Source organism: Anomaloglossus baeobatrachus, chromosome 11 (genome assembly GCF_048569485.1).
Source record: "Anomaloglossus baeobatrachus isolate aAnoBae1 chromosome 11, aAnoBae1.hap1, whole genome shotgun sequence".
In the NCBI taxonomy this organism is placed as follows: domain Eukaryota; kingdom Metazoa; phylum Chordata; class Amphibia; order Anura; family Aromobatidae; genus Anomaloglossus; species Anomaloglossus baeobatrachus.
Window position 1 is genome coordinate 167,325,570 of NC_134363.1, and position 27,850 is coordinate 167,353,419.

The window sequence follows — 27,850 nt, forward strand, 5'->3', positions numbered from 1 at the left end:
GCCCCAGGAGATTTGCCGTGACGTTGGCGGGGTGGCTCGAAAAATTGCAATTTTTTGCCAAAAATCTCATTTTTTCAATAGTACAGCTTGGAATGTTGGTACTGTGCACACTTTGCAATACATAATACTTTTGAGTGGAGGTTGTTTTTATGCTGTTTTTTCTTGTTATATAGGGTCCCAGGGAGTGGAACAGGCTGCCGCGAGAGGTAGTGAGGGCAGTCAAGGAGTGGAACAGGCGACCATGGGAGGTAGTGACGGCAGTCAGAGTGGAACTGGCTACCACAGGAGGTTGTGAGGGCAGTCAGAGAGTGGAACAGGCGGCCACGAGAGGCAGTGAGGGCAGTCAGAGAGTGGGACAGGCTACCACGGGAGGTAGTGAGGGCAGTCAGAGAGTGGTACAGGCTACCATGGGAGGTAGTGAGGGCAGTCAGAGAGTGCAACAGGCTACCACGGAAGGTAGTGATGGCAGTCAGGGAGTGCAACAGGCTGCCACGGGAGGTAGTGAGGGCAGTCAGGGAGTGGAACAGGCTACCATGGGAGGTAGTGAGGGCAGTCAGAGAGTGTACCAAGCTACCATGGGAGGTAGTGAGGGCAGTCAGAGTGGAACAGGTGACCACGGGAGGTAGTGATGGCAGTCAGGGAGTGGAACAGACTACCGCGGGGGGCAGTGAGCTCTCCATCAATGGAAGTCTTCAAGCGGAAGCTGGATAAACATATACATAGAATGATTTAAAAAAATCTGCCCTTGCAGGGGGTTCGACCCGATGGCCCTTGAGGTTCCTTCCAATTCTACCATTCTATGATTCTATGAAAAGTTAGAAGGTTACTTGTCCCAGTGTTATGCACACAATAACTCAAAACTACTGCACCTGACCCGCCCAGTTCTTGTACAGACTAGCAGTCCCAACGGTTCCTGCGCAGACTGATACAACCCTTACTGGATGATTCAGATGATCACTTGGACCATCGAGGGTTTCACGAATCTCCTTAGGAAACCAGGGGAAAGTGACAAGTAAAAAATAATGTAAACCAAACGTAACAGTCTACCAGGTGTCGAGACTCCCAACAGAGGCTCCACGGACCTTTGATTTGTATACTTCCCAGGGTGCAATGCACCTAGGATTTCACTGTGTTGAGCGCCTTTGCAGGCAGCCGGCAGTGTTTTTTCTCTGGCTGGTCTCCCCGAGATCAGTGATTATTTTGTCTTGCTAGTCTACCAGGAAAGCATTTGGCAGACAGGCTATGATTCCGAGCAGGGTCCATTTCAGAAATATCAACAGGGCGAAATGAAAGCCTGGGAAATCTTTAAATAGCTACACCCACCGAGTGATAGGGCTGACTGAATTACAGCATTGGAAACACCTGTTGGCAGAAAGGCAATGAGCCCACAAACAAAGTGTTCAGAACCAGGACAGCAACTGAGGCTCCGTGGAAATAGGGAAACACCCACAGCATTGTAGACTGCCAGATCAAATCTGAGGCAAGACACCCAAAAACTACAGACACAAAAATATTTTTCTTTTTAGACAAAATATTTTTAATGTATATACATAGCAAACCTAAATAAAACTATACTGATCTGGTATCTTGTTATTTCTTTTGACCCACAGAATAAAGTTCACACCTCACATTAGCCATGGAAAAAAAACCCTCTAATTCATCCAGCAGTTTTCACAACTTTTTTAATACATAAGTCATATAAATAAATAAAAATAATAAAAATAATAAAAATAATAATAATAATAATAATAATTTAATACAGGAAAGGTGGTTGGAATTTTATCTCAATGCTGCTTCTCTCCTGTCTGTGAGTGAGGTGGGATTTTCAAGTTTAAAGCAAGAAGGCTCAATAGAAAGGAAAAGATGTTCCAGCACCTATAATGCTGACAGAACGCTAATAGAGAGGTCGTCAATTGCACCAACTCCCGAACTTTAAATTCTATATACTTGCCTCCATGAACAATAAACATCAACTAAACACAAGCAAATAGAAATGAGCAAAGAAAAAATGTGAATATATTACACATTCAATATCATGAAACACTTGATCATAATTCCATAAGCACAAATATATTTTAATATAGTCTTATTCTACAATAACAAATATTACATATCTTATTACAATTTATACAGTGCATTAACATTTGCATGCATCATTGCTTTAAGTGACCCCTGTACTGATACACAACTTTATATATAAATAGAAGCAATAAATAGACAATTTGCTAATCATTTTATTAAAAATTGCATTGTTTTTCCCCTGGAAAGTGGGTGTGAATTATATCTCAATGTTCCTTTCCTTCTGTCTGGGAGAGGGGCGGGCTTTCAGTTCAGGGAAGGCACGCTATTGGACAATGGCAGGAACTATGCATGCTTAGAAGGGAAATGAGGTCCCACCATCCCAGCACCTGTAGTGCTGGCAGAATGCTAACCAAGTGAAAGTATCCACTTAAAACAAATGAATGGCAAGTCACTGGGCAATGGGTATATGGACATTTGGATAGAGTGGCATGACCTCTGAAAGCATTTTTAATTGCTGGACACAAAGAGTAAAATATATCTTAGAATAAACATAAAACTCACCTAAAGGTCAGTGCGGTGCAGACTGGTCGGATGGATGTTTCTGTTCTCCGGTACCAACGCCTCCTCTTTTGACCATCTTTGTCCTTCTTCTTCTGAAGCCTGGGTGCATGACACATCCTATGTCATCCACACTAGCCGCATTGAGGTCCTGCACATGCGCACTCCAATACTTTGATCTGCCCTGCACAGGACCTCAATGCCGGTTAGTGTGGATGATGTAGGACGCTTCATGCACCGCAGCTAGACAAGAAGGTGGAGTGTGACGCCCTGGCAAAACCAAATAGTCACAGGTGACTGTACCCCCCACCAAGGGTACAGGAATCACCACCTCCTTGGGAATTAACACCACACATCCCACACACAGGAACATCAGCCACAAATCCTAGTCGCCCCCCCATGACAGCCAGGACACACCAGTGGGCAGGATCAGATGGATAGGAACGCCCATCTAGGGGTCTTGAGGTGACAAGGGGCGGGAACCAGTCAGTTGAGTTTAGTTGAGTTCAGTTTGAGTTTGAGTTGAGAGGTTGGAGTCGGTAAGGAGCTAAAGTGCAGTGTGGTCAGGGTTAGAGCCCTTGGACCACGGGAGGACCGACTAGGTGGCAGACAGCTCTGTAGGGCCACAGGTGACGGAGATCCGGTCGCGGGAGATCTGCCGTGGACCGGGGCAGGGTTGCAACTCACCGGTACCGACGACGGGAATCCGGTCTGGAGGCCGTGCACAGGCGGGGTACCTGGACCCTAGGATGAGGCAAGCTTCAAGCCCCTTGTTAATTAACCAGCGGGACAAGGTACCAGGTCTTATTCCCGAAGAGAGAAGCCCAGAGAGCAAACCGGCAGCCCAACGCAGGAAACAGGGTGTCCACCAAGAACCCATTGAAGTCCCATGGGTCAGCATCTGCGGGCAACGGCTCCCTCTGCGTCCAAAACTGCAGGGGAGCGGATTTCTCCCATTCCACGCAGGGTTAATCCACACACCACAAAATACGAGTGCAGGAGGAAGGGCCCCTACACTGCCAACCCGTGTGCGGGACCAGCACACCCCTCCAGAGGCAACCAGCATCTGGCCTTGGTTTACAACACAGACTTGGTGTGATTTCTTCCTAATTGTGAGTACACCGGTGTCATCCGGTCCAACCTGCTGACAGCGCCCCGGCCCTCTCTTTTCCTGCACTTGGGCCCTGGGACTACACCATTCCCCTACCCGTGGAGGGAATACCACCTTGCTGCCCCCACCATCATCGGTTCCGTACGCCGGCCCCGAGAGGCAGTGGCGGTGCAACCATCCCATCACCGCAACCCATGGGTGGCAGACAATCTCCCCTGTAAATACCCCCCTCTTTCACTGTGTGCGTGGACGGGCGGTTGCACGTGTGTGCGTGGATGGGCGGTTGCACGAGGTCCGTCCACCACTCGAGCCCAGGACATGATCCCGGATCCGAGCACCACTCGAGCAGCCCCGGTTGCCGCAGCGGAGGCGGCACCCGTCCGCGACAAGGACACAGATAGCCAAAAGAGGAGGCGCCGCACCCGGAGAACAGAGACACGCATCTGACCAGTCTGCACCGCACCGCCCCCTAGGTGAGTATTATAAAGTGATTTTTACGTTCTACACAGCGGCCTGGGCTCTTATATACAGCATGTTAGAATCCTGTATATAAGAACCCACTTGTGGTGGCCGCAGCTTATAGGCCCCAAATCTGTTGACAGGTTCCCTTTAAATCTATATATACTGCTACCTATATATAGTAATGTGACCAAGAAATAGCTAAACACACAACAAAAATAAAAATAACCGTCAGATAAACCCAGAAAAGAAATTTATCGAGCACGAATGCAACAAGCAGCCATTCCTTCGAGTTCTCCTGATCGTCCTCCTGCTGGAGATGTTGTCGGAGAGCCACGATCTCATTGAGGATACTTTGTAGGGTCTCGGGATGGTCTTTCATTGACACGGTCACGGGCGATATTTTGAAACTTCCCCCATTTTCAGAACATTTAGACAATTCATCTAGAAATAAATGTTATATCGATAAGGAGGTGACAGAAAGAAAGAATAAGTCAGATTTTACATGTATGACTTCTACATCATGTACTCATGTAGAAGAGTTCATAACAAGAGAAAAAACAAAACTACCATCATAGTGGTTTATCATGTAAAGTCCTGCTGACCCATAGCCCATAATGTCATTGTGTACTGGGAGATGGATTCCGCAGATGGACGTCTTACCAAGATTGTGCCTCTTGACAAAATGATAGTGGCATTTCAGTGGTCCAACAGCAACAATCAGAGCTAGGCTGCTGTTAGAGACAGGTGCCAGCTGTATAACACAGATGGCACCTGTCCTGTATAGAAAGGGCTGAGCTCATCTTTTTCACTTCTTACAGCTGCACACTTCCTATGATGTACTATTAATAGTGATGAGCAGTCACTACCATGCTCGGGTGCTCAGTACTGGTAACTAGTGATGAGCGGGCACTACCATGCTCGGGTGCTCGGTACTCGTAACTAGTGATGAGCGGGCACTACCATGCTCGGGTGCTCAGTACTGGTAACTAGTGATGAGCGGACACTACCATGCTCAGGTGCTCAGTACTGGTAACTAGTGATGAGCGGGCACTACCATGCTCAGGTGCTCAGTACTGGTAACTAGTGATGAGAGGGCACTACCATGCTCGGGTGCTCAGTACTCGTAACTAGTGATGAGCGGGCACTACCATGCTCAAGTGCTCAGTACTGGTAACTAGTGATGAGTGGGCACTACCATGCTCGGGTGCTCAGTACTGGTAACTAGTGATGAGCGGGCACTACCATGCTCGGGTGCTCAGTACTCGTAACTAGTGATGAGTGGGCACTACCATGCTCGGGTGCTCAGTACTCGTAACTAGTGATGAGCGGGCACTAACATGCTCGGGTGCTTGGTACTCGTAACTAGTGATGAGCGAGCACTACCATGCTCAGGTGCTCAGTACTGGTAACTAGTGATGAGCGGGCACTACCATGCTCGGGTGCTCAGTACTCGTAACTAGTGATGAGCGGGCACTACCATGCTCGGGTGCTCAGTACTGGTAACTAGTGATGAGCGGGCACTACCATGCTCGGGTGCTCAGTACTCGTAACTAGTGATGAGCGGGCACTACGATGCTCGGGTGCTCGGTACTCGTAACTAGTGATGAGCGGGCACTACCATGCTCGGGGGCTCAGTACTCGTAACTAGTGATGAGCGGGCACTACCATGCTCGGGTGCTCAGTACTCGTAACTAGTGATGAGCGGGCACTACCATGCTCAGGTGCTCAGTACTGGTAACTAGTGATGAGTGAGCACTACCATGCTCGGATACTCGGTATTGGTAACTAGTGATGAGCGGGCACTACCATGCTCGGGTGCTCAGTACTGGTAACTAGTGATGAGCGGGCACTACCATGCTCGGGTGCTCAGTACTAGTAACTAGTGATGAGCGGGCACTACCATGCTCAGGTGCTCAGTACTGGTAACTAGTGATGAGCAGGCACTACCATGCTCAGGTGCTCGGTACTCGTAACTAGTGATGAGCGGGCACTACCATGCTCAGGTGCTCAGTACTCATAACTAGTGATGAGCGAGCACTACCATGCTCAGGTGCTCAGTACTCGTAACTAGTGATGAGCGGGCACTACCATGCTCAGGTGCTCAGTACTCGTAACTAGTGATGAGCGGGCACTACCATGCTCAGGTGCTCAGTACTGGTAACTAGTGATGAGCGGGCACTACCATGCTCAGGTGCTCGGTACTCGTAACTAGTGATGAGCGGGCACTACCATGCTCAGGTGCTCAGTACTGGTAACTAGTGATGAGCGGACACTACCATGCTCAGGTGCTCAGTACTCGTAACTAGTGATGAGCGGGCACTACCATGCTCGGGTGCTCAGTACTCGTAACTAGTGATGAGCGGGCACTACCATGCTCAGGTGCTCAGTACTCGTAACTAGTGATGAGCGGGCACTACCATGCTCGGGTGCTCAGTACTGGTAACTAGTGATGAGCGGGCACTACCATGCTCAGGTGCTCGGTACTCGTAACTAGTGATGAGCGGGCACTACCATGCTCAGGTGCTCAGTACTGGTAACTAGTGATGAGCGGGCACTACCATGCTCGGGTGCTCAGTACTAGTAACTAGTGATGAGCGGGCACTACCATGCTCAGGTGCTCAGTACTGGTAACTAGTGATGAGAGGGCACTACCATGCTCGGGTGCTCAGTACTCGTAACTAGTGATGAGCGGGCACTACCATGCTCAAGTGCTCAGTACTGGTAACTAGTGATGAGTGGGCACTACCATGCTCAGGTGCTCAGTACTGGTAACTAGTGATGAGCGGGCACTACCATGCTCGGGTGCTCAGTACTCGTAACTAGTGATGAGCGGGCACTACCATGCTCGGGTGCTCAGTACTCGTAACTAGTGATGAGCGGGCACTACCATGCTCGGGTGCTCAGTACTCGTAACTAGTGATGAGCGGGCACTACGATGCTCGGGTGCTCGGTACTCGTAACTAGTGATGAGCGGGCACTACCATGCTCGGGGGCTCAGTACTCGTAACTAGTGATGAGCGGGCACTACCATGCTCGGGTGCTCAGTACTCGTAACTAGTGATGAGCGGGCACTACCATGCTCAGGTGCTCAGTACTGGTAACTAGTGATGAGTGAGCACTACCATGCTCGGATACTCGGTATTGATAACTAGTGATGAGCGGGCACTACCATGCTCGGGTGCTCAGTACTGGTAACTAGTGATGAGCGGGCACTACCATGCTCGGGTGCTCAGTACTAGTAACTAGTGATGAGCGGGCACTACCATGCTCAGGTGCTCAGTACTGGTAACTAGTGATGAGCAGGCACTACCATGCTCAGGTGCTCGGTACTCGTAACTAGTGATGAGCGGGCACTACCATGCTCAGGTGCTCAGTACTCATAACTAGTGATGAGCGAGCACTACCATGCTCAGGTGCTCAGTACTCGTAACTAGTGATGAGCGGGCACTACCATGCTCAGGTGCTCAGTACTCGTAACTAGTGATGAGCAGGCACTACCATGCTCAGGTGCTCAGTACTCGTAACTAGTGATGAGCGGGCACTACCATGCTCAGGTGCTCAGTACTCGTAACTAGTGATGAGCGGGCACTACCATGCTCAGGTGCTCAGTACTTGTAACTAGTGATGAGTGGGCACTACCATGCTCAGGTGCTCAGTACTGGTAACTAGTAATGAGCGGGCACTACCATGCTCAGGTGCTCGGTACTCGTAACTAGTGATGAGCGGGCACTACCATGCTCAGGTGCTCAGTACTGGTAACTAGTGATGAGCGGGCACTACCATGCTCAGGTGCTCAGTACTGGTAACTAGTGATGAGCGGGCACTACCATGCTCAGGTGCTCAGTACTGGTAACTAGTGATGAGCGGGCACTACCATGCTCGGGTGCTCAGTACTCGTAACTAGTGATGAGCGGGCACTACCATGCTCAGGTGCTCGGTACTCGTAACTAGTGATGAGTGGGCACTACCATGCTCAGGTGCTCAGTACTGGTAACTAGTGATGAGCGGACACTACCATGCTCAGGTGCTCAGTACTGGTAACTAGTGATGAGCGGGCACTACCATGCTCGAGTGCTTGGTACTCGTAACTAGTGATGAGCGGGCACTACCATGCTCAGGTGCTCAGTACTGGTAACTAGTGATGAGTGGGCACTACCATGCTCAGGTGCTCGGTACTGGTAACTAGTGATGAGCGGGCACTACCATGCTCAGGTGCTCGGTATTCGTAACTAGTGATGAGTGGGCACTACCATGCTCAGGTGCTCAGTACTGGTAACTAGTGATGAGCGGGCACTACCATGCTCGGGTGCTCAGTACTCGTAACTAGTGATGAGCGGGCACTACCATGCTCGGGTGCTCAGTACTCGTAACTAGTGATGAGCGGGCACTACCATGCTCGGGTGCTCGGTACTCGTAATAATGAGCAGTTGGATGTTTGGACGGCATGACTTGAGCACCTGAATGGGAAATCTCCCCATTGACTTCCATTACACTTGAGTACTCAAATCGCGCCCATCCGAGCGTGGAACTGCTCATTATGACCACCAAATAACCGAGCATGGTAGTGCCCGCTCATCAATAACTGTTATGTTTACTATTAGTTACTATATATCACGTAAATATGTCACGACTTACCGGTACTTGTAGTTTCCGTCTCCTGCGATGTATCAGAGGAGTGGATATTCGGTGGAAAATAACGGCTCTTATCTTTCATGCGAAGGCACGTGGTCATATTGCCCAGTATTAGTTTCTTCAACCATTTAGGAACCTTTGATTGGATATTTTTCCTATTTACTAAGCGAACTATGATAATACTTTCTGTCAAACTGATGACGAGTAGAGCCATGCAGACCAGGAAATACACCGCTAGAAGGAAAGAATGCACAACAGTAAGCAAACGCAAAATATAGAAAGAAGCCTCTACTAACACAGCAAGGTTTGTAGAGTTCATCTTTTATGTTCCATCCCCCATTTGTGGATGTGAAATATGTGTCTATAGTGGTAAAAGCCAACTTAAGAAAATATTCTACAGATTTACAGGAATTCAAGGGGATCAAAACTATCCTAAAATCTTGAAAAGGAAGATTACTACCATACAAACACCTTACAGCATTCCTCTCATTTATGAATTCTGAATAACACTATTTCTGACCATTATATGACTTGTATCCTGCATTTTTCCCCTCTGCAGGCTCTGTCTCTAGTTTTCAGTTGTCTCTGAGCTGGTGGGTGGAGACTAGCTGCCATAATGTCTCCCATACACAGCACACACAGACATGAGGGACTCCTGCTCACCTGTCTCTATGTAGCAAATGTTCAGAAGCAGCAGCACTGAGCAGTGTAGCTGTGAATACAGCACTGGAGTGAGATAAAACAGTTACTAGAAAGCAACAGCACTATCTGTGTGACGTTTTGCCTCTCCGTCTTTCTGCTTCCCTTCCTGCTTCAAAAACTTCAGCTGTACTCTGATCCCCCATGAGCTGGTAGTCCAGACTTTAGCTATTTTCAACGTGAATCATGACTTCGAGAGGAGTGGAGAAGTGGCTCATAAGTGGAGAAAATATTGATTTCCCCGATTTTATATTTATAGTATATACTGTATATGCAATAGTTTATACTATTGTTTGATGCAAAGTTGAAATGTCTGTAAGTATTTACTGATACTCTGGCTTTCCTCTGCATAATTTGATAATTTTTGCATGATAATTTGTAAGAGACTGCAATCTTCCTGGCAACCCTGCGCTACTCAATCTCCCTCCCATAGGGACGCGCTCTCACTCACCACCACAGCCGTCTCTCTCCGCCTCTCACACAGTGCCTCTCAGGGATAGGCTGTTTAAGGCACGCTCCCACTAGGGGAGGTGCCTGTTCAACGCATTCAGTTCTTAGTTAATCAGTTGTGTTCTGTCTACCTAGTTGTCAGATCACTTGCCTGTCCTGACCCACTTGTTCCTGCCCATCCTATCCTGCTTATCCTGTCCTGTTCTGTTCTGTTCTTTTCTGTCCTGCCTGTACCTGGTTCCAGCCCTTTCTGTCCTGTTGGCACCTGGTTCAAGTCTTATCCTGCCTGTAACTGGTTCCAGCCTGTCCTGCCCTGCTAGCATCTGGTTCCAGTCCTGTCCTTCCTGTACCTGGTTCCAGCCCGTCCTACCCTGTTGGCATCTGGTTCCAGTCGTGTCCTTCCTGTACCTGGTTCCAGACCGTCCAGCCCTGCTGGCACCTCACTCCAGTCATGTCCTGCCTTGTTGGTACTAGTGACGGTGTCCATCCTGGCCGTGCCACCAGCCTCGCTAGTAACTCTGCCTATATGTCCAGCTTATGCTATCTGCCTCAAGCTACCCTGGGGGTCCCTGTCTACACCTGAGACTCAGCCTTGTCTCCTCCTGTGTCCCCCCTGCCATGGGGGTCAGCTGCCACTGTCCCGATCTGGGTCTCCCTGTTGTCCAGTGAGTCCACCCTACACCTCCATCATTCCTAATCTTTTTATTTTGTCAGGAGATACATTAAATACTAGGGTAATTCAATTTTCGATGTTGGTGATACCTATTACAGAAGTTCCTTGAGGTGAGACGGGTAAGGTTTCTGAAACTATGATGAGGAAGACCGAATAACCCAAAAGGAGGGTGATCTTGAAGGAAATCCTTTCGCCACTTTGTGGAGGGAGGTAGAAGCCAATGATGTCCATGATGATGAGAAACGCGCTGGGTATGATGAGATTCACAACATAGTACATTGGATGTCTCCTGAAGCTGATCTGTATAAATAAAATACTGTTAATTAGGAAATATGCTCCTGTCGTGTGGGCGTTTCATGGCATAATATATGGCAAAATGTTTACAACTAGTCCACTGTAAAGCATGCCGATGTGAATTCATACGGGGCGGCTCCGGCCAAATATTGTGCCCAATGAAGACTATTTAAACACAGGGCATAAGTAGCAAATTAATCCCAAGTTATTACTTTAATTTGCTACAGACGGATTCTTATACTAATAATTATATGCAAATTAAAGGGAACCTGTCAGCAGAAATTTTGCACTAAATCTAAAAGATTCCCCCTCTGCAGCTCCTGGGCTGCCTTCTAGCAATGTTCCTGTTGTTCTTGTGCCCCCTTTCTGACCAAAATAAAGACTTTGTAAAGTGGTACCTTTTTGTATTCAGATCTTGATAATGGTACACGGGGGCGGGCTCTCTGGTGGCCGTTAGTCTGCCTCCTGTCGCTTTAGGCCGTCCTCCATCGCGCAATTTCAAAGAGGTGACGTGAGGTAAGCTGGCCAGCGCTTGCGCAGAACGGTGGAGGTGGCGGTGAAAGTGCGACCACGAGATTATGGGCGGGTACTTGCTGATGAAAATCACAGCGCCGCCCATAATCTCGCGCATGCGCAACACGTCACCAGCGGTCACACTGCACATTGCAGTCCAGCAAGAGTGGCACGGCGCATGCGCGAGATTATGGCCGCCCATAATCTCGCGCATGCGCAACACGTCACCAGCGGTCACACTGCACATTGCAGTCCCGTGAGAGTGGCACGGCGCATGCGCGAGATTATGGCCGCCATAATCTCGCGCATGCGCCGTGCCACTCTCGTGGGACTGTGCAATGTGCACAGTGTGACCGCTGGTGACGTGTTGCGCATGCGCAAGATTATGGGCGGCGCTGTGACTTTCATCAGCAAATACCCGCCCATAATCTCGTGGTCGCGCTTTCACCGCCACCTCCACCGTTCTGCGCAAGCGCTGGCCAGCTTACCTCACGTCACCTCTTTGAAATTGCGCGATGGGGGACGGCCTAAGGCGACAGGAGGCAGACTAACGGCCGCCAGAGAGCCCGCCCCCATGTACCATTATCAAGATCTGAATACAAAAAGGTACCACTTTACAAAGTCTTTATTTTGGTCAGAAAGGGGGCACATAAACAACAGGAACATTGCTAGAATGCAGCCCAGGAGCTGCAGAGGGGGAATCTTTTAGGTTTAGTGCAAAATTTTTGATGACAGGTTCCCTTTAATGCAAACAAAAGAATAAACAAAAACAATAAACAAACAATAAGGAACCAAAGACTTTTGCACATCGGTGCCCATACGGCAAATAAATAAGACATCATTGGAGTCAACTCACGTAGACTTTTAGTAAACCAAATTTGTCCCAATGGTTATCCACCAGTACGTAACTGAAATCGATACTGAGAAGTTCCCATTCCCCGGCTTTGTAGAACTTTGGCATATCCGCTCTTAGATCCTCCCATCTCCTCCACATGGACACATTGATATGTTCAACTAGAAACGAAAGAATATACAAAACTCACACAAAGATGCAATTTCCTAAATTTGTTGCTGTAGTGTTTAAAGGGGTTTCACCCTTAAAAAAAACACCCCGACACTCCAAAAACCCTGAAAATACACAAATGTTTCTTATACCCCAGTAGCCATCCGTTTCGTTGCGCCTAAAGGAGCAGAAATACATATCGTATTTTTCGGATTATAAGATGCACTTTTCCTCCCCAAAAAATTGGAGAAAAATGAGGGGTGAGTCTTATAATCCGAATGTAGCTTACCGGGGAAGGTGAAGAGGGGTCACAGGAGGTAGGGGTGATGCTGCGGGCCACGGGCGCTGTGCTGGGCGCTCTACTGCAGGCTGTGAGGGAAGCGTCACCATTCTGAAAACGTCGGCAGTGCGGGCTTCAAATAATGGAGTCGATAGAGCTCTCAGTTCCTGATCTCATCTGCGCATATGCTGCCTCTGGTCCATTGAGTCCCTGCAGTGGACTTAAGGCAAATGGTGCCCAGAGGTGGCACGTGTGCAGATGAGATCTCAGCTTGTCATTGAGTTGAGAGGTCCATCTACGCATGCGCTGACTCTGGGCACCATTTCTTTGAAGCCCATATTGCCGACAGCTTCTAAATGCTCCTCCTGCCTCACAGCGCCTGCAGCGAGCATCCGGGACACACACTGCATCGCCTGCAGCATCGCCCCACTCTACCACCGCCCCTGCCTCTTTTGACCCCACTCCACCACCACTGCTGCCCCCCCCTTTAATAACACACCACTGGATTATAAGACAGCCCTCATATTTTTTTTTGTCCTTTTTTTTCCTGGGGTGCATCTTATAATCCGGTGCGTCTTATAAAACGAAAAGTACGGTAAACTGTTTCAATTGAGTTCCTAGACCAGAGGTCCCCAATCTTTCTGACCTTGAAAGCCACATCCATCACCCATCCCCTAACAGTAGTGACACCCAAACCACCATTAGCAGCATAATGACAGCCAAAGGTTGCCTCCAGAAATCACACCAAGGCAATATACCAAGATCCAGGGGTCCCAATCTTACCCCCATCCAGATCTGCTCTTCCATGGGGGGTTACTCACAAAACTCACCATCTGGAGACCTGCTCTTCATAGTTGTTTGCTAGACCTAGTGCTAATGTACCAAGCTGGAGAACAGTCGTGAGCCACACATCATGGGCTTGTGAGGCTCATGTGGCTCCCAAGCTCCTGGGTGGGGATCCATGTCTTACTTAGACTATGACTTACCTGCGTGGAGTTGGCTTTGAAAGCTCAAAGTGCAATTGTGCTGATCAAAAGGGAAGTAGTAGATGGAGAACCTGCACATTGCTGTCAATCGGAAAGCTTTTTGGTAATTTACTAGTCCTGTGTAGTTTACGTAGACAAAATTATGTTCCGTGGCTTTTTCAGACTCCAAGCTGTGGGGACAGATCACAAGGTGAGATCTCAATTCTTTGCAAATGTCTGCACCATTTCCAAGCCACAATCTGTTCCATGTCATATTTCAACACCTTGAATGCTTCTAGATGCTGATGATTATGAGTCTCATCGGCAATGCAAAAAATGGTGCTTTCCTGGAGTGTCCAGTAGCCCTAGAAAACTTGCCAACTCTTCTGGAGGTCTGGGAGTCCTCCCCTTATTCCTGGAGCCCCCTAGATGTTCCGGGGAATTTGGCAAGTATGATAAAGAAGTTGGCAATAACTTCCCAAACTTTTGTAGCCAATGAGTGCTTGGTATGACAAAACAGATGTAACGTGACCTTATATTAAAGAGGTTGTCCACTAGTTTTACATTGATCGCCTATTGTGCCCTCATAATCTCCCGCCTCGACTACTGCAACATCCTCCTCTGTGGCCTCCCTGCCAACACGCTCGCCCCTCTCCAGTCCATCCTTAATTCTACTGCCCGACTGATCCACCTCTCTCCTCAATACCACCCCGCTTCTCCTCTCTGCATGTCCCTCCACTGGCTCCCAGTCTTCCATCGTATCCAATTCAAACTACTAACACGGACCTACAAAACCATCCATAATCTGTCTCCTCCCTATATCTCTGAACTAATCTCCCACTACACTCCAACACGTCACCTCCGGTCCTCCCAAGATCTCCTTCTCTCCTCCTCTCTCATTCGCTCCTCACACAACCGACTCCAAGACTTCTCCCGAGCATCCCCAGTCTCCTGGAACTCGCTGCCTCAACACGTCAGACTATCCCCTACCCTTGCAAACTTCAAACGGAACCTGAAAGCCCACCTGTTCAGAAATGCCTACAATCTACAATGAACTCGCTGCCGCCCGACCACCGTGCGGAGCTGCCGCCCGACCACCGTGCGGAGCTGCCGCCCAATCTACACCCCACCTACTGTCTCCTCCCCATAATCCTATAGAATGTAAGCCCCCAAGGGCAGGGTCCTCTTCCCTCTGTACTAGTCTGTCTACTGTTAACTTGTGTATGTATTTTGTATGTAACCCCCTTCTCATGTACAACACCATGGAATTAATGGTGCTCTATAAATAATAATAATAATATTCTTAGGATAGATCATCAGTATCTGATTGGCCGGGGTCCAACACCCCGCACCCCTCAACTGTTCCCTGTGCTGGCATTGTCAGCCTGTTTCCGGAATGCTCAGCTCCGGAGATGCCTAATCTTCTGATAGTGGCCGTGGCCAAGTACTATCAGCTTCCTATTGATTTGAATGGGAGGCGGACGTGCTGTACCCAACTGCAGCCACTATCAGAAGACGGGGCAGCTCCGGGACTGAGCATTTCCAGCCGCCGACACCAATAAAAGCTGATCGGTGGAGGTGCCGCATGTCGGACCCTGGCTGATCAGACATTGATTGATTGATTTACCGATTATGATATAATGTACACATTTTTTTTTACCTATAGAGATATTCCACCATTTGTGGCAGACATATTTACTAGAAATATCCAGAATTCATTAATGTTTATACTCACTACTCATTGATTTGTACATCCGGCATCCATATCTCCTCAGTAGGAAAAGATAGTAGAGAGATGTTGTCATACTCCAGTGGATCCCATGTTAGAAATTCATCCATCCAGAACTAATGAAGAAAAGAACATTAGATAACGTGTCAGTAATAACCATATATACTGAGCAACGTATCGTGTATATAGTCTCCAAAATATAATAGTATATAACACATGGATGCATTTATAATAAGAGTTTTCAATGTATATATATATATATATATATATATATATATATATATATATATATATATATATATTATATATATATATATATATATATATATATATATATATATATATATATATACCGTATATACAGTGGGTGAAATAAGTATTGGACATGTCACCAATTTTCTAAGTAAATTTATTTCTAAAGGTGCTAATGACATGAATTTCTTACTAAATGTCAGTAACAAACATGCCATCCACACAGGCAAAGATATCAAACCATGGATGTCCATAAATTATGTGTAATAATGAGAAATGACACAGGGAATAAGTATTGAACACAAAGATTGAGTGGTGCAAAAAGCCATGAAAAAGTCATGACCGCAGCTGAAATCTAATTAGAGAGCAATCTTTCCACTGTGAAAAATATTATCAGTTGGTTCAACTGGTGGTGTCTCATTACTTAGGTGTCACACAAGAAACATCTCATAATGGGTAAAAACAGTGAGCTGTCTCCAGACCTTCACAACTTTATTGTCGCAAAAAATACTGATGGCATTGGTTAAAGAAGAATTTCAAAACTACTGAAGGCTCCAGTGAGCACTATTGGAGCCAAATCTGGAAGTAGAAAGATAATAATTTCACCATAAACCTGCATGACCAGGTTTACCGTACAGCCTTGTACATATAGACAGGCAGGGAGCAGTAAAGAAACAGGGTTGGAGTGGCACTGGATTTTCCTTTACCGCTTTTTTTTAAAAAAAAAAAAACTAGAAACCTCCTTTAACCTCTTAATGACTGATGATGTACTATGTCCATCATGGGTCATCTCCCTGCCTTTGATGTGGGCTCTCTCACTGAGCCCACATCTTTCCCTGCACATGTCATCTGATCTGATCAGCCATCATCTGTCTCTAACAGCCAAGGGTGAATCGAAGATCTGCCCAAAACTGATAACCTGTTAAATTCTGTTGTCAATGTCTGACAACAAGCTTTAACGTGCGCCGGTGGGGAGCACACCATTCCCCGCTCCCATCGGTGCTCCCATGATGCGATTGCGGGGCGCCAATGAGTTATCCTGACAGCCATGGGTGAGCTGATGACCCCTCTGTCTGTTGGGACGATCTTCCTGTGAATGCCGGCTGTGAACCGGCATTCACAGGAGATCCTGATTTCTGCTGATCCTGGTGCTGATGCTGATCCGGTTGCTGATGCAGTGCCGTGCACAGCACAAGCGATCAGTCTGTAAAGGATCTAGTCAAAACAAAAAGAGCAAAAAGGAAAAATCGCCGACCCTTAAGGAGTTAAACTAAGTCGGCTATTAATTCAACTATCAATTTTGCTAATGCCTTGGATTCCTTACCCTATTATACACGCAGTATATTGACAGCATCTGATCCTTCTCATCCTGCAAAGGGAAAAATTAAAGAAGAGCATGAGGAGAACAAAGGCTGTTCAGGATTTCTGTAATCATTCTTAAAGTATTATTTCCGTCTTCCTAGATGAATATTGTCAGATAGTGCTTATAAAAAGAAGCACATTTCAAATTCACTTCTTATTAAAATTTGGAGCCATTTTTAAGATATGAACACTTTTCTATTGTTTACATCATGTTGCCTAGGAGACCGACCACCGCTGCGGTCTTGCTGATAATTACTGCTCTGAAATTGTCTAGGATCAGCAGCAATTTCAGACAGCTTCAAAGCAATTCTTACAAGCTCAATAGATAAGAGCCTGTAAGCGCTGTACGCCTTTTGCTGTCTCGCAGCGGTGGTCGGTCTCTAAGGCAACAAGACACAAACAAAAGAAAAGTGTTAATATCTCAAGAACGGCTGAAAATTTTAAGAAGCATTACATTTCAAAATTGCTTGGCTTCGCAAGACCTGTCCAACAGTACCCATGTATGAAGATGAGAATACACCTTTAGGCCCCCTTCACACGTCCGTGAAAAAACACGCACGTGTGTTATGTCCATTTTTCGGGTCCGTTTTCCATTTTTGTGTCCGTTTTTATGGTCCGTGTGGCATCTGTGTGAACTGCGTATGCTAGCCGTGTGTGCGTGTGGAATGGCCGTGTGTGCACGTGAAACTTAACTGATGTGTGTGTGTGTGGAATGTCCGTGTGGAATGTCCGTGTGTGTGTGATGTTAAATGTTGTTGATACATGCCGGCTGACAGCAGACAGAATCGCGCGCTGAGAATGAACTCGGGTGAACTTCACCCGACTTCATCCTCATACCGCGGCTCTGTCTGTGTCGCGTCCTGATTAGCGGTCACCCGTGAAGGACTCACCGGTGACCGCTAATCCCCTGAGTGACTGAATGGAGTACCCCTCTCGCATACTCACCGTTTCCCGATCACCGGCGCGGCGCTGCACGGCTGTTCTCTAAACTCCGGCAGCTTTTCCTCTTTTGAATAAACCGGCCGCTCATTAAACAATCTCGTATTCCCTGCTTTCCCCGCCCACCGGCAAATATGATTGGTTGCAGTGAGACACGCCCACACGCTGAGTGACAGCTGTCTAACTGCAACCAATCACAGTCGCCAGTGGGCGTGTCACTATGGAGCAGAGAAATAAATAAATAAATAATTAAAAAAAACGGCATGCGGTCCCCCCTTATTTTAATACCAGCCAGATAAAGCCATACAGCTGCAGGCTGGTATTCTCAGGATGGGGAGCCCCACGTTATGGGGAGCCCCCCAGCTTAACAATATCAGTCAGCAGCCGCCCAGAATTGCCGCATACATTAGATGCGATAGTTCTGGGACTGTACCCGGCTCTTCCCGATTTCCCCTGGTGCGTTGGCAAATCGGGGTAATAAGGAGTTATTGGCAGCCCATAACTGCCACTAAATCCTAGATTAATCATGTCAGGCGTCTCTTCGAGATTCCTTCCATGATTAATCTGTAAATTACAGTAAATAAACACACACACGCCCGAAAAAATCATTTATTAGAAATAAAAAACACTAACAAATTCCCTGGTTCAACAATTTAATAAGCCCCAAAAAGCCCCCCATGTCCGGCGTAATCCAGGATGCTCCAGCGTCACTTCCAGCTCTGCTGCATGGAGGTGACCGGAGCTGCTGAAGACACCGCCGCTCCTGTCACCTCCACGCAGCAACTGAGGTGAGTAGCGCGATCAGATGAGCTGTCACTGAGGTTACTCGCGGCCACCGCTGGATCCAGTGACAGCGGGTAACCTCAGTGACAGCTCAGCTGATCACGCAGCTCTCTTCATTTGCTGCGTGGAGGTGACAGAGCGGCGGTGTCTTCTGCTGCTCCTGTCACCTCCATGCATTAGAGCTAGAAGAGACGCTGGGCCATCCTGGAGTACGCCGGACATGGAGGGCTTTTTGGGGTGATTAAATTGTTGAACCAGGGAATTTGTTAGTGTTTTTTATTTCCAATAAAGGATTTTTTCGGGTGTGTGTGTTTATTTACTGTAACTTACAGATTAATCATGGAAGGTATCTCGGGGAGACGCCTGACATGATTAATCTAGGACTTATTGGCAGCTATGGGCTGCCATTAACTCCTTATTACCCCGATTTGCCAACGCACCAGGGCAAATCGGGAAGAGCCGGGTACAGTCCCAGAACTGTCGCATCTAATGTATGCGGCAATTCTGGGCGGCTGCTGACTGATATTGTTAGGCTGGGGGGCTCCCCATAACGTGGAGCTCCCCATCCTGAGAATACCAGCCTGCAGCCGTATGGCTTTATCTGGCTGGTATTAAAATAGGGGGGGACCGCACGCCGTTTTTTTTAATTATTTATTTATTTATTTCTCTGCTCCATAGTGACACGCCCACCGACGGCTGTGATTGGTTGCAGTTAGACAGCTGTCACTCAGCGTGTGGGCGTGTCTCACTGCAACCAATCATATTTGCCGGTGGGCGGGGAAAGCAGGGAATACGAGATTGTTTAATGAGCGGCCGACTTTTTCAAAAGAGGAAAAGCCGCCGGAGTTTAGAGAACAGCCGTGCAGCGCCGCGCCAGAGATCGGGGAACGGTGACTATGAGAGAGGGGGGGGGACTGACCGACAGACAGCGAGAGGGACAGATAAGACAGAGACCGACCGACAGACATAGAGAGAGACCGACCGACCGACGGACTGAGGGAGAGAACGAAACAGAAAAAGAAAAAAGACCGACATCACATGAAAAAAGCAAAAAACGTACAGGGAGCAAACAGAGATGCGTCCGTGTCACTCGGACGTGCGCACAGACCCATTGACTTTCATTGGGTCCGTGCTGCGTGTTGCGTGCAGAAAACGGACATGCATCTGTGCAAAACGGAGACACAAACGTAGCACGCACACGGACCCACGGACCTTAATGAAAAACGCACATGTGTCCTCAAACATTAAATAACATTGGTGCACGTTTGCCCGTGTCTCCGGTATATACGGAAACGGACCAAACACGCACGTGTATCACGGACGTGTGAAGTGGGCCTTAAATAAATATTTTTAGTGGAAAAAATAGTACATGGCATAATATGTAATAGATGTGGCAAGTGTCTGGCTGGTGGTGACCATCTCAGAATACAAGGTGGGGGCTGTGAGACCCTTGTTTTGGATCCCAGAGGTGAGAGGTAACATTTTCAGACATTTATAGCCATTTTGCCCATTTACAGGCTCTTTGTTCCCTGCACAAACTCCCCACCAGACTGTTATATTGGGCTGACTTGTAGATTCCCACTAACAGACAGACATGCAGACATCCAGCAATAGACAATGCAACTCAGAGGCTATAGAATGCAAACAATGCCATATTTTTAAAGAAACCCAATAGCAAAAATTATTTTTAGCCCCAATTGTATGTATTTAAGAAACAGCAATCAATGCTTCCCGAGATGCTCTCCTACAGAACCAGTATATGTTGCTTATGGTGCAGAGCATTTTGCAGGATGAATGCTCTGCTGGTTGTTTCACAGCACTGGGTTACACGCTGATCCTGGGAGATGTTCCCGCAGATGCTTCTCGTTCCCAGTGATTTCTCTGCTTCGGTACGGAGCGTGTTAGCTCAGGATGCCGCCAGTCGTACTTCCTAGTTACCGTTGTGCTGTTGGCTCCCGTGGTGCTCAGTGTTCAGATCACGATCTCTCGACTCCGGACTGCAGTTTACCCGTCTCTCCCTGTCCTCCCCTGTTTCTGTTGTTACTTCCGGCTTCTGACCTCGAACTTCCTCCTGACCATGTCGCTATCTGCTCCCTGTATTTTATAGTGCTCTTGGCTCCCGTAGTGTTTAGTGATATGATCTTGGCTCTCGACTTTAGACTGTTGTTGACTCTTCTCTGCCTGTCTCACTGTTTTTGTCGTTAACTCCTGGCTACTGACCTTGGACCTCCTCCTGACCACGTCCCCGTCTGCTCCCTGTATTTTGTTACATACTCTCCTGGAATACTGACCTTGCCCCCCATGTACAGTTGCGCCCTCCTGGTTTATGATCTCGGCCTGTCTGACTACCTCTCCATTTACTGCATGCAAGTAGTGTCTAGCGCTACCTAGTGACAGTCATCACAATATACAGCTGCACTCTGAGATGTTAAGATATACAGACATTGAATATAGAAACTTGGACATGCTAAGGAAATTAATGATTTCAGTTGTTTATTTGTTCATTTAATTCATGTTCGGTTTGTACCTGTTCACACTCGTCTGTTAGGAAGTGCCATCAGTTTATTAGTTTGGATTATGGGGTTATGCCTTCTGACTGAGCACGCTTTCCCATTAGTTTAAGGTGATTTTTAATTTCCTAGTAGCAAGATCCTGCCCACCCATAAAATTGTAGACATTTCAGCCCAGATGGAGGCATGACTAGATAGGGACCCAGTATATGAGATACGCCTTGATACTGGCTGCTGGGCTCGCAAAAAAAAATGGCCTTTTTTAAGTGTCTCAATTTTTAAATCTATATCCTTAGCAGTAATGAATGTCCACTTTCCTATATTCAATGTCTGTATGCCCTAGCGCCTCAGAGTGCAGCTGTTTGTTAGAATGTGTTGCATGTTCTGTTTGCACCTGTTCACATTTGTCTGTTAGGAAGTTCCGTCAGTTTATCATTTTGCATTATGAGGTCATGCCTTCTGACAGAACACTCCTTCTCATCAGCTTAATGCTATTTTTAATTTCCTAGTAGCAGGTTCCTGCCCGCCCATAAAATTGTAGACGTTTCAGCCCAGATAGAGGCATTATTAGGTAGGGATACCAGATACGCCTTGACACTGGCATCTAGGCTCACATAAAACTGGCTTTTTTTACATACTGAATGTCTCAAATTTTCAATGTATTTCCTTAGCAGTGTCTCAGAGTGCATCTGTATGGCTGTGTACCATAGTGTCCCAGAGTGCAGCTGTATGTCTGTGTACCATAGTGTCCTAGAGTGCAGCTGTATGTTTCTGTACCATAGTGTCCTAGAGTGCAGCTGTATGTCTGTGTACTATAGTGTCCCAGGGGGCAGCTGTATGTATGTGTGCCATAGTGTCCCAGAGTGCAGCTGTATGTCTGTGTATCATAGTGTCCTAGAGTGCAGCTGTATGTCTGTGTACCATAGTGTCCTAGAGTGCAGCTGTATGTTTCTGTACCATAGTGTCCTAGAGTGCAGCTGTATGTCTGTGTACCATAGTGTTCCAGAGTGCAGATGTATGTCTGTGTGCCATAGTGTTCCAGAGTGCAGATGTATGTCTGTGTATCATAGTGTCCTAGAGTGCAGCTGCATGTCTGTGTACCGCAGTGTCCCAGAGTGCAGATGTATGTCTGTGTACCATAGTGTCCCAGAGTTCAGATGTATGTCTGTGTACCATAGTGTCCCAGAGTGCAGATGTATGTCTGTGTACCATAGTGTCCCAGAGTGCAGATGTATGTCTGTCTGCCATAGTGTCCCAGAGTGCAGCTTTATATTTGTTAGTCTTCAATTCTGTATCTGTCATTTCTTGGCTCAGCTTCCCCGGTGATGCCCCTCAGTATCATGCCATTGTGGTGCTATGCATTAATGACATCAAAGGACATAGTAAATGCCAGAGATGCCAAGGATGCCGGGTCAAGAATGACAGCTGTAAAAGTGAGGACTGCCCCGGTGCGGCTGTCTGGATGCCGATCCCAGGCTCAACTCCCCTTTCCAATCAATAACCTGCATCCTGTTCCAATTAGAACAACGTGACTGTTGTTTAAAAGGTTAAATGAAATGTAGTACTAGAATAAAAGTTGAACAGAGAAAAAGTAAAAAATATTTTTACATACCACTCCGAGAATAGAATATAAAGTAATATCGATATACACCATCATGCCTTGTTTCCAATTCTTTACCGGCCTCAGATCCTTTTCATATCCGTCCAATAGAGAGTGTAATAGTCGTACTTGAGTTAGATTTCTATGTTTGGTACTTTGGTACTTGACTTTTATATTGGCTGCTGCTAGAAAAACGTAAAAGACCAGTATAGAGCTTGTAATTCATGAATAGAACAGTACAATACATGTCACAGTGGTAGAGAGTACGGTACATATAATACTGGTAGAGACCAGAACAGTACATCTAATACAGGTGATGAGCAGTAAGTAGTTGCAGTACAAATAAAGAACAGAACAGTAGCTATAGTAAAAGTAGAGAGCAGTACAGAACATATAGTACAGGTAGAGATCAGAAAGGTACATGTCATGTAGGTAGAGAGCAGTTCATTAGATATAATACAAGAAGAAAGCAGCACAGTACATATAATACAGGTAGAGAGCAGTACAATACAAGTAATGTAGGTAGAGAGCAGTACAGAACATGTACAATAGGTAGAGAATAGTACAGTACATGTAATACAGGTAGACAATAGTACATGTAATAGAGGTAGTGATCAATAAGCATTTGTAATTCAGGTAGAGAGTAGTACAGAGAGCAGTACCTATAGTACAGGTGGAGAGCAGTACAGTACATGTAGTATAGGTAAGAGCAGTACAGTACATGTAGTACAGGTAAGAGCAGTACAGTACATATAGTACAGGTAAGAGCAGTACAGTACATGTAGTACAGGTAAGAGCAGTACAGTGCATGTAGTACAGGTAGAGAACAGTTCAGTACATATAATACAGATAGAGAGCAGTACAGTACATAAAGTAAAATTAGAGAGCAGTACAGTACATATAGTACAGATAGATAGCAGTAAAGTACATATAGTGCAGGTAAGAGCAACACAGTACATGTAATATAGGTGAGGAGCAGAATGCTATATGCAATATAGGTAGATGTCCGTACAATACCTATAGTACAGGTAGATAGCAGTACAATACCTATAGTACAGGTATATAGCATTACAATACCTATAGTACAAGTAGATAGCAGTACAGTACATATAGTACAGGTAGATAGCAGTACAATACCTATAGTGCTGATAGATAGCAGTAGAATAAGTAAAGTGCAGGTAGATAGCAGTGCAATACCTATCGTACAGGTAGATAGCAGTACAGTACATATAGTACAGGTAGATAGCAGTACAATACCTATTGTACAGGTAGATAGCAGTACAATACCTATAGTGCAGGTAGCAGTATAGTACCTATAGTACAGGTAGATAGCAGTACAGTACCTATAGTGCAGGTAGATAGCAATACAATACCCATCGTACAGGTAGATAGCAGTACAGTACATATAGTACAGGTAGATAGCAGTACAATACCTCTCATACAGGTAGATAGCAGTACGATACATATCGTACACGTAGATAGCAGTACAGTACATATAGTACAGGTAGATAGCAGTACAATACCTATAGTACAGGTAGATAGCAGTACGATACCTATCGTACAGGTAGATAGCAGTACGATACCTATAGTACAAGTAGATATCAGTACAGTACATATAGTACAGGTAGATAGCAGTACAATACCTATAGTACGGGTAGATAGCAGTACAATACCTATAGTGCAGGTAGATAGCAGTACAGTACCTATAGTGCAGGTAGATAGCAGTACAATACCTTTAGTACAGGTAGATAGCAGTATAGTACATATAATACAGGTAGATAGCAGTACAATACCTATAGTACAGGTAGATAGAAGTACAATACCTATAGTACAGGTAGAGAGCAGTACAGTACATAGCAGTACAATACCTATAGTACAGGTAGATAGCAGTACAGTACCTATAGTGCAGGTAGATAGCAGTACAGTACATATAGTACAGGCAGATAGCAGTACAGTACCTATAGTGCAGGTAGATAGCAGTACAGTACATATAGTACAGGTAGATAGCAGTACAATACCTATAGTACAGGTAGATAGCAGTACAATACCTATAGTACAGGTAGATAGCAGTACAGTACATATAGTACAGGTAGATAGCAGTACAATACCTATAGTACAGGTAGATAGCAGTACAATACCTATAGTGCAGGTAGATAGCAGTACAGTACCTATAATACAGGTAGATAGCAGTACAATACCTATAGTACAGGTAGATAGCAGTACAGTACCTATAATACAGGTAGATAGCAGTACAATACCTATAGTACAGGTAGATAACAGTACATTCCTATAGTGCAGGTAGATAGCAGTACAGTACCTATAGTGCAGGTATATAGCAGTAAATACCTATAGTGCAGGAAGATAGCAGTACAGTACCTATAGTGCAGGTAGAAAGCAGTACAGTACCTATAGTGCAGGTAGATAGCAGTACAATACCTATAGTACAGGTAGATAGCAGTACAATACCTATAGTACAGGTAGAGAGCAGTACAGTACATATAGTACAGATAGATAGCAGTACAATACCTATAATACAGGTAGATAGCAGGACAATACCTATAGTACAGGTAGATAGCAGTACAGTACATATAGTACAGGTAGATAGCAGTACAGTACCTATAGTGCAGGTAGATAGCAGTACAGTACATATAGTACAGGTAGATAGCCGTACAGTACATATAGTACAGGTAGATAGCAGTACAGTACCTATAGTGCAGGTAGATAGCAGTACAGTACCTATAGTGCAAGTAGATAGCAGTGCAATACCTATAGTACAGGTAGATAGCAGTACAATACCTATAGTACAGGTAGAGAGCTGTACAGTACATATAGTACAGGTAGATAGCAGTACAGTACCTATAGTGCAGGTAGAAAGCAGTACAGTACCTATAGTGCAGGTAGATAGCAGTACAATACCTATAGTACAGGTAGAGAGCAGTACAATACCTATAGTACAGGTAGAGAGCAGTACAGTACATATAGTACAGGTAGATAGCAGTACAATATCTATAGTACAGGTAGATAGCAGTACAATACCTATAGTACAGGTAGATAGCAGTACAATACCTATAGTACAGGTAGAGAGCAGTACAGTACATAGCAGTACAATACCTATAGTAGAGGTAGATAGCAGTACAATACCTATAGTACAGGTAGAGAGCAGTACAATACCTATAGTACAGGTAGAGAGCAGTACAATACCTATAGTACAGGTAGAGAGCAGTACAATACCTATAGTACAGGTAGAGAGCAGTACAGTACATATAGTACAGGTAGATAGCAGTACAATACCTATAGTACAGGTAGATAGCAGGACAATACCTATAGTACAGGTAGATAGCAGTACAGTACATATAGTACAGGTAGATAGCAGTACAATACCTATAGTACAGGTAGATAGCAGTACAGTACATAGCAGTACAATACCTATAGTAGAGGTAGATAGCAGTACAGTACCTATAGTGCAGGTAGATAGCAGTACAGTACATATAGTACAGGCAGATAGCAGTACAGTACCTATAGTGCAGGTAGATAGCAGTACAATACCTATAGTACAGGTAGATAGCAGTACAGTACATATAGTACAGGTAGATAGCAGTACAGTACATATAGTACAGGTAGATAGCAGTACAATACCTATAGTACAGGTAGATAGCAGTACAGTACATATAGTACAGGTAGATAGCAGTACAATACCTATAGTACAGGTAGATAGCAGTACAATACCTATAGTACAGGTAGAGAGCAGTACAGTACATAGCAGTACAATACCTATAGTACAGGTAGATAGCAGTACAGTACCTATAGTGCAGGTAGATAGCAGTACAGTACATATAGTACAGGCAGATAGCAGTGCAGTACATATAGTACAGGTAGATAGCAGTACAGTACCTATAGTGCAGGTAGATAGCAGTACAGTACATATAGTACAGGTAGATAGCAGTACAGTACATATAGTACAGGTAGATAGCAGTACAGTACATATAGTACAGGTAGATAGCAGTATAGGATGAGTCACAATTTCCAAAGTGATAATAAAGCATTTTAGAAAATGACTATAATTGAGTTGCGGAAATCTGTAGGAATATGTGACCGCTGTTTCACATGGTTCTCACCTGAACAAGTGGTCAGAAGAAGCAGGCAGAAGACGCTCCTCTGGCTCCAGCTTTGCTCCATGATTGCATTGATTGAGGAGAAGAGTCTGAAAATGAAGGTGATGATGAAGAATACACCTTATATTAGTATTACTGATGGCCGCCTCTTGGAGGTGTCTTTTTAGGTGTCTGATCATTACTAAGAACTCACCAGAATCTTAAACTTCTCCCCAGAAAGGAGGAGATACGTCCTGAGCGCAGGTCGTGCTGGATTCTTTGGCGTCTTTCTCGTTTGCTTTCCAGTTTTATTTGAAATGTTACCTTATAATTAATGCAGATATTACGCCTCATTATTATACCGCTTTTAGTGGATAATTTCCGGTTGCTTCCGTCAGTAATTATCTTGCTGCCAGGGGATTCACAGCTTTCTAAAAGCCAAAAAAATAGTTAGAACTTTGGGTCCATTTTCAATTACTGAAGCTGCACCAATCATTATTTCTGGAGGTAGAAAAAGGTATTCTAATGTTTTGCAAATAGAAAATTAAAATTAAAAATGGGCCAAGGGGGTATTAAAACAAAAGGAAATATTCTCACTTACAAGGCCCCTGGTGCCCCTCCCCACCGCTACTTGTGCCCCTACATAGTTTGGTATGGAGCCTGCAATGTCCTCTCCCTTCTCACCTCTATTCTTCTGAAACTGGCCAATCATTGTAGGCAACACCCCTCACAAGATCAGAGCTCACTGAAAAGCTAGCAAAGCACAGACTGGAAAACTTTACTCTGTGCTTTGAACCGACGGCAGCAGTTAGTCAGGAGCTGGAGCTCACGACAAGACCTGACAGCTTAGAAATAGAGCAGAATTTTAACAGAATTGTATATTATAAAGTTTCCTAATTTCTGTCAGCTTTCACAATTCTTA

At 45.8% G+C, this 27,850-nt stretch overlaps 2 protein-coding genes across 3 annotated transcripts in view; one reads left to right on the forward strand and one right to left on the reverse strand.

The window, feature by feature from the left end:
- Positions 1-27,850, forward strand: part of LOC142256024 (5-hydroxytryptamine receptor 3A-like) — a 69,208-nt gene that overhangs the window by 7,289 nt on the left and 34,069 nt on the right. The window lies entirely within an intron of this gene.
- LOC142256358 (5-hydroxytryptamine receptor 3A-like) lies at positions 1,665-27,248 on the reverse strand. 2 transcript variants are annotated; one of them, XM_075327994.1, is made up of 10 exons: positions 27,143-27,248; positions 26,953-27,038; positions 22,850-23,019; positions 16,968-17,012; positions 15,398-15,507; positions 13,684-13,853; positions 12,271-12,428; positions 10,697-10,907; positions 8,789-9,019; positions 1,665-4,594 (listed from the first exon to the last, which is right to left on the reverse strand). In XM_075327994.1, exons 2-10 carry the CDS (start codon positions 27,011-27,013, stop codon positions 4,323-4,325), a joined length of 1,428 nt encoding a protein of 475 aa, XP_075184109.1. In that variant the 5' UTR covers positions 27,014-27,038; positions 27,143-27,248; the 3' UTR covers positions 1,665-4,322. The 2 variants fall into 2 exon arrangements, with proteins under 2 accessions (XP_075184109.1, XP_075184108.1); XM_075327993.1 differs by having other exon boundaries at positions 22,850-23,022.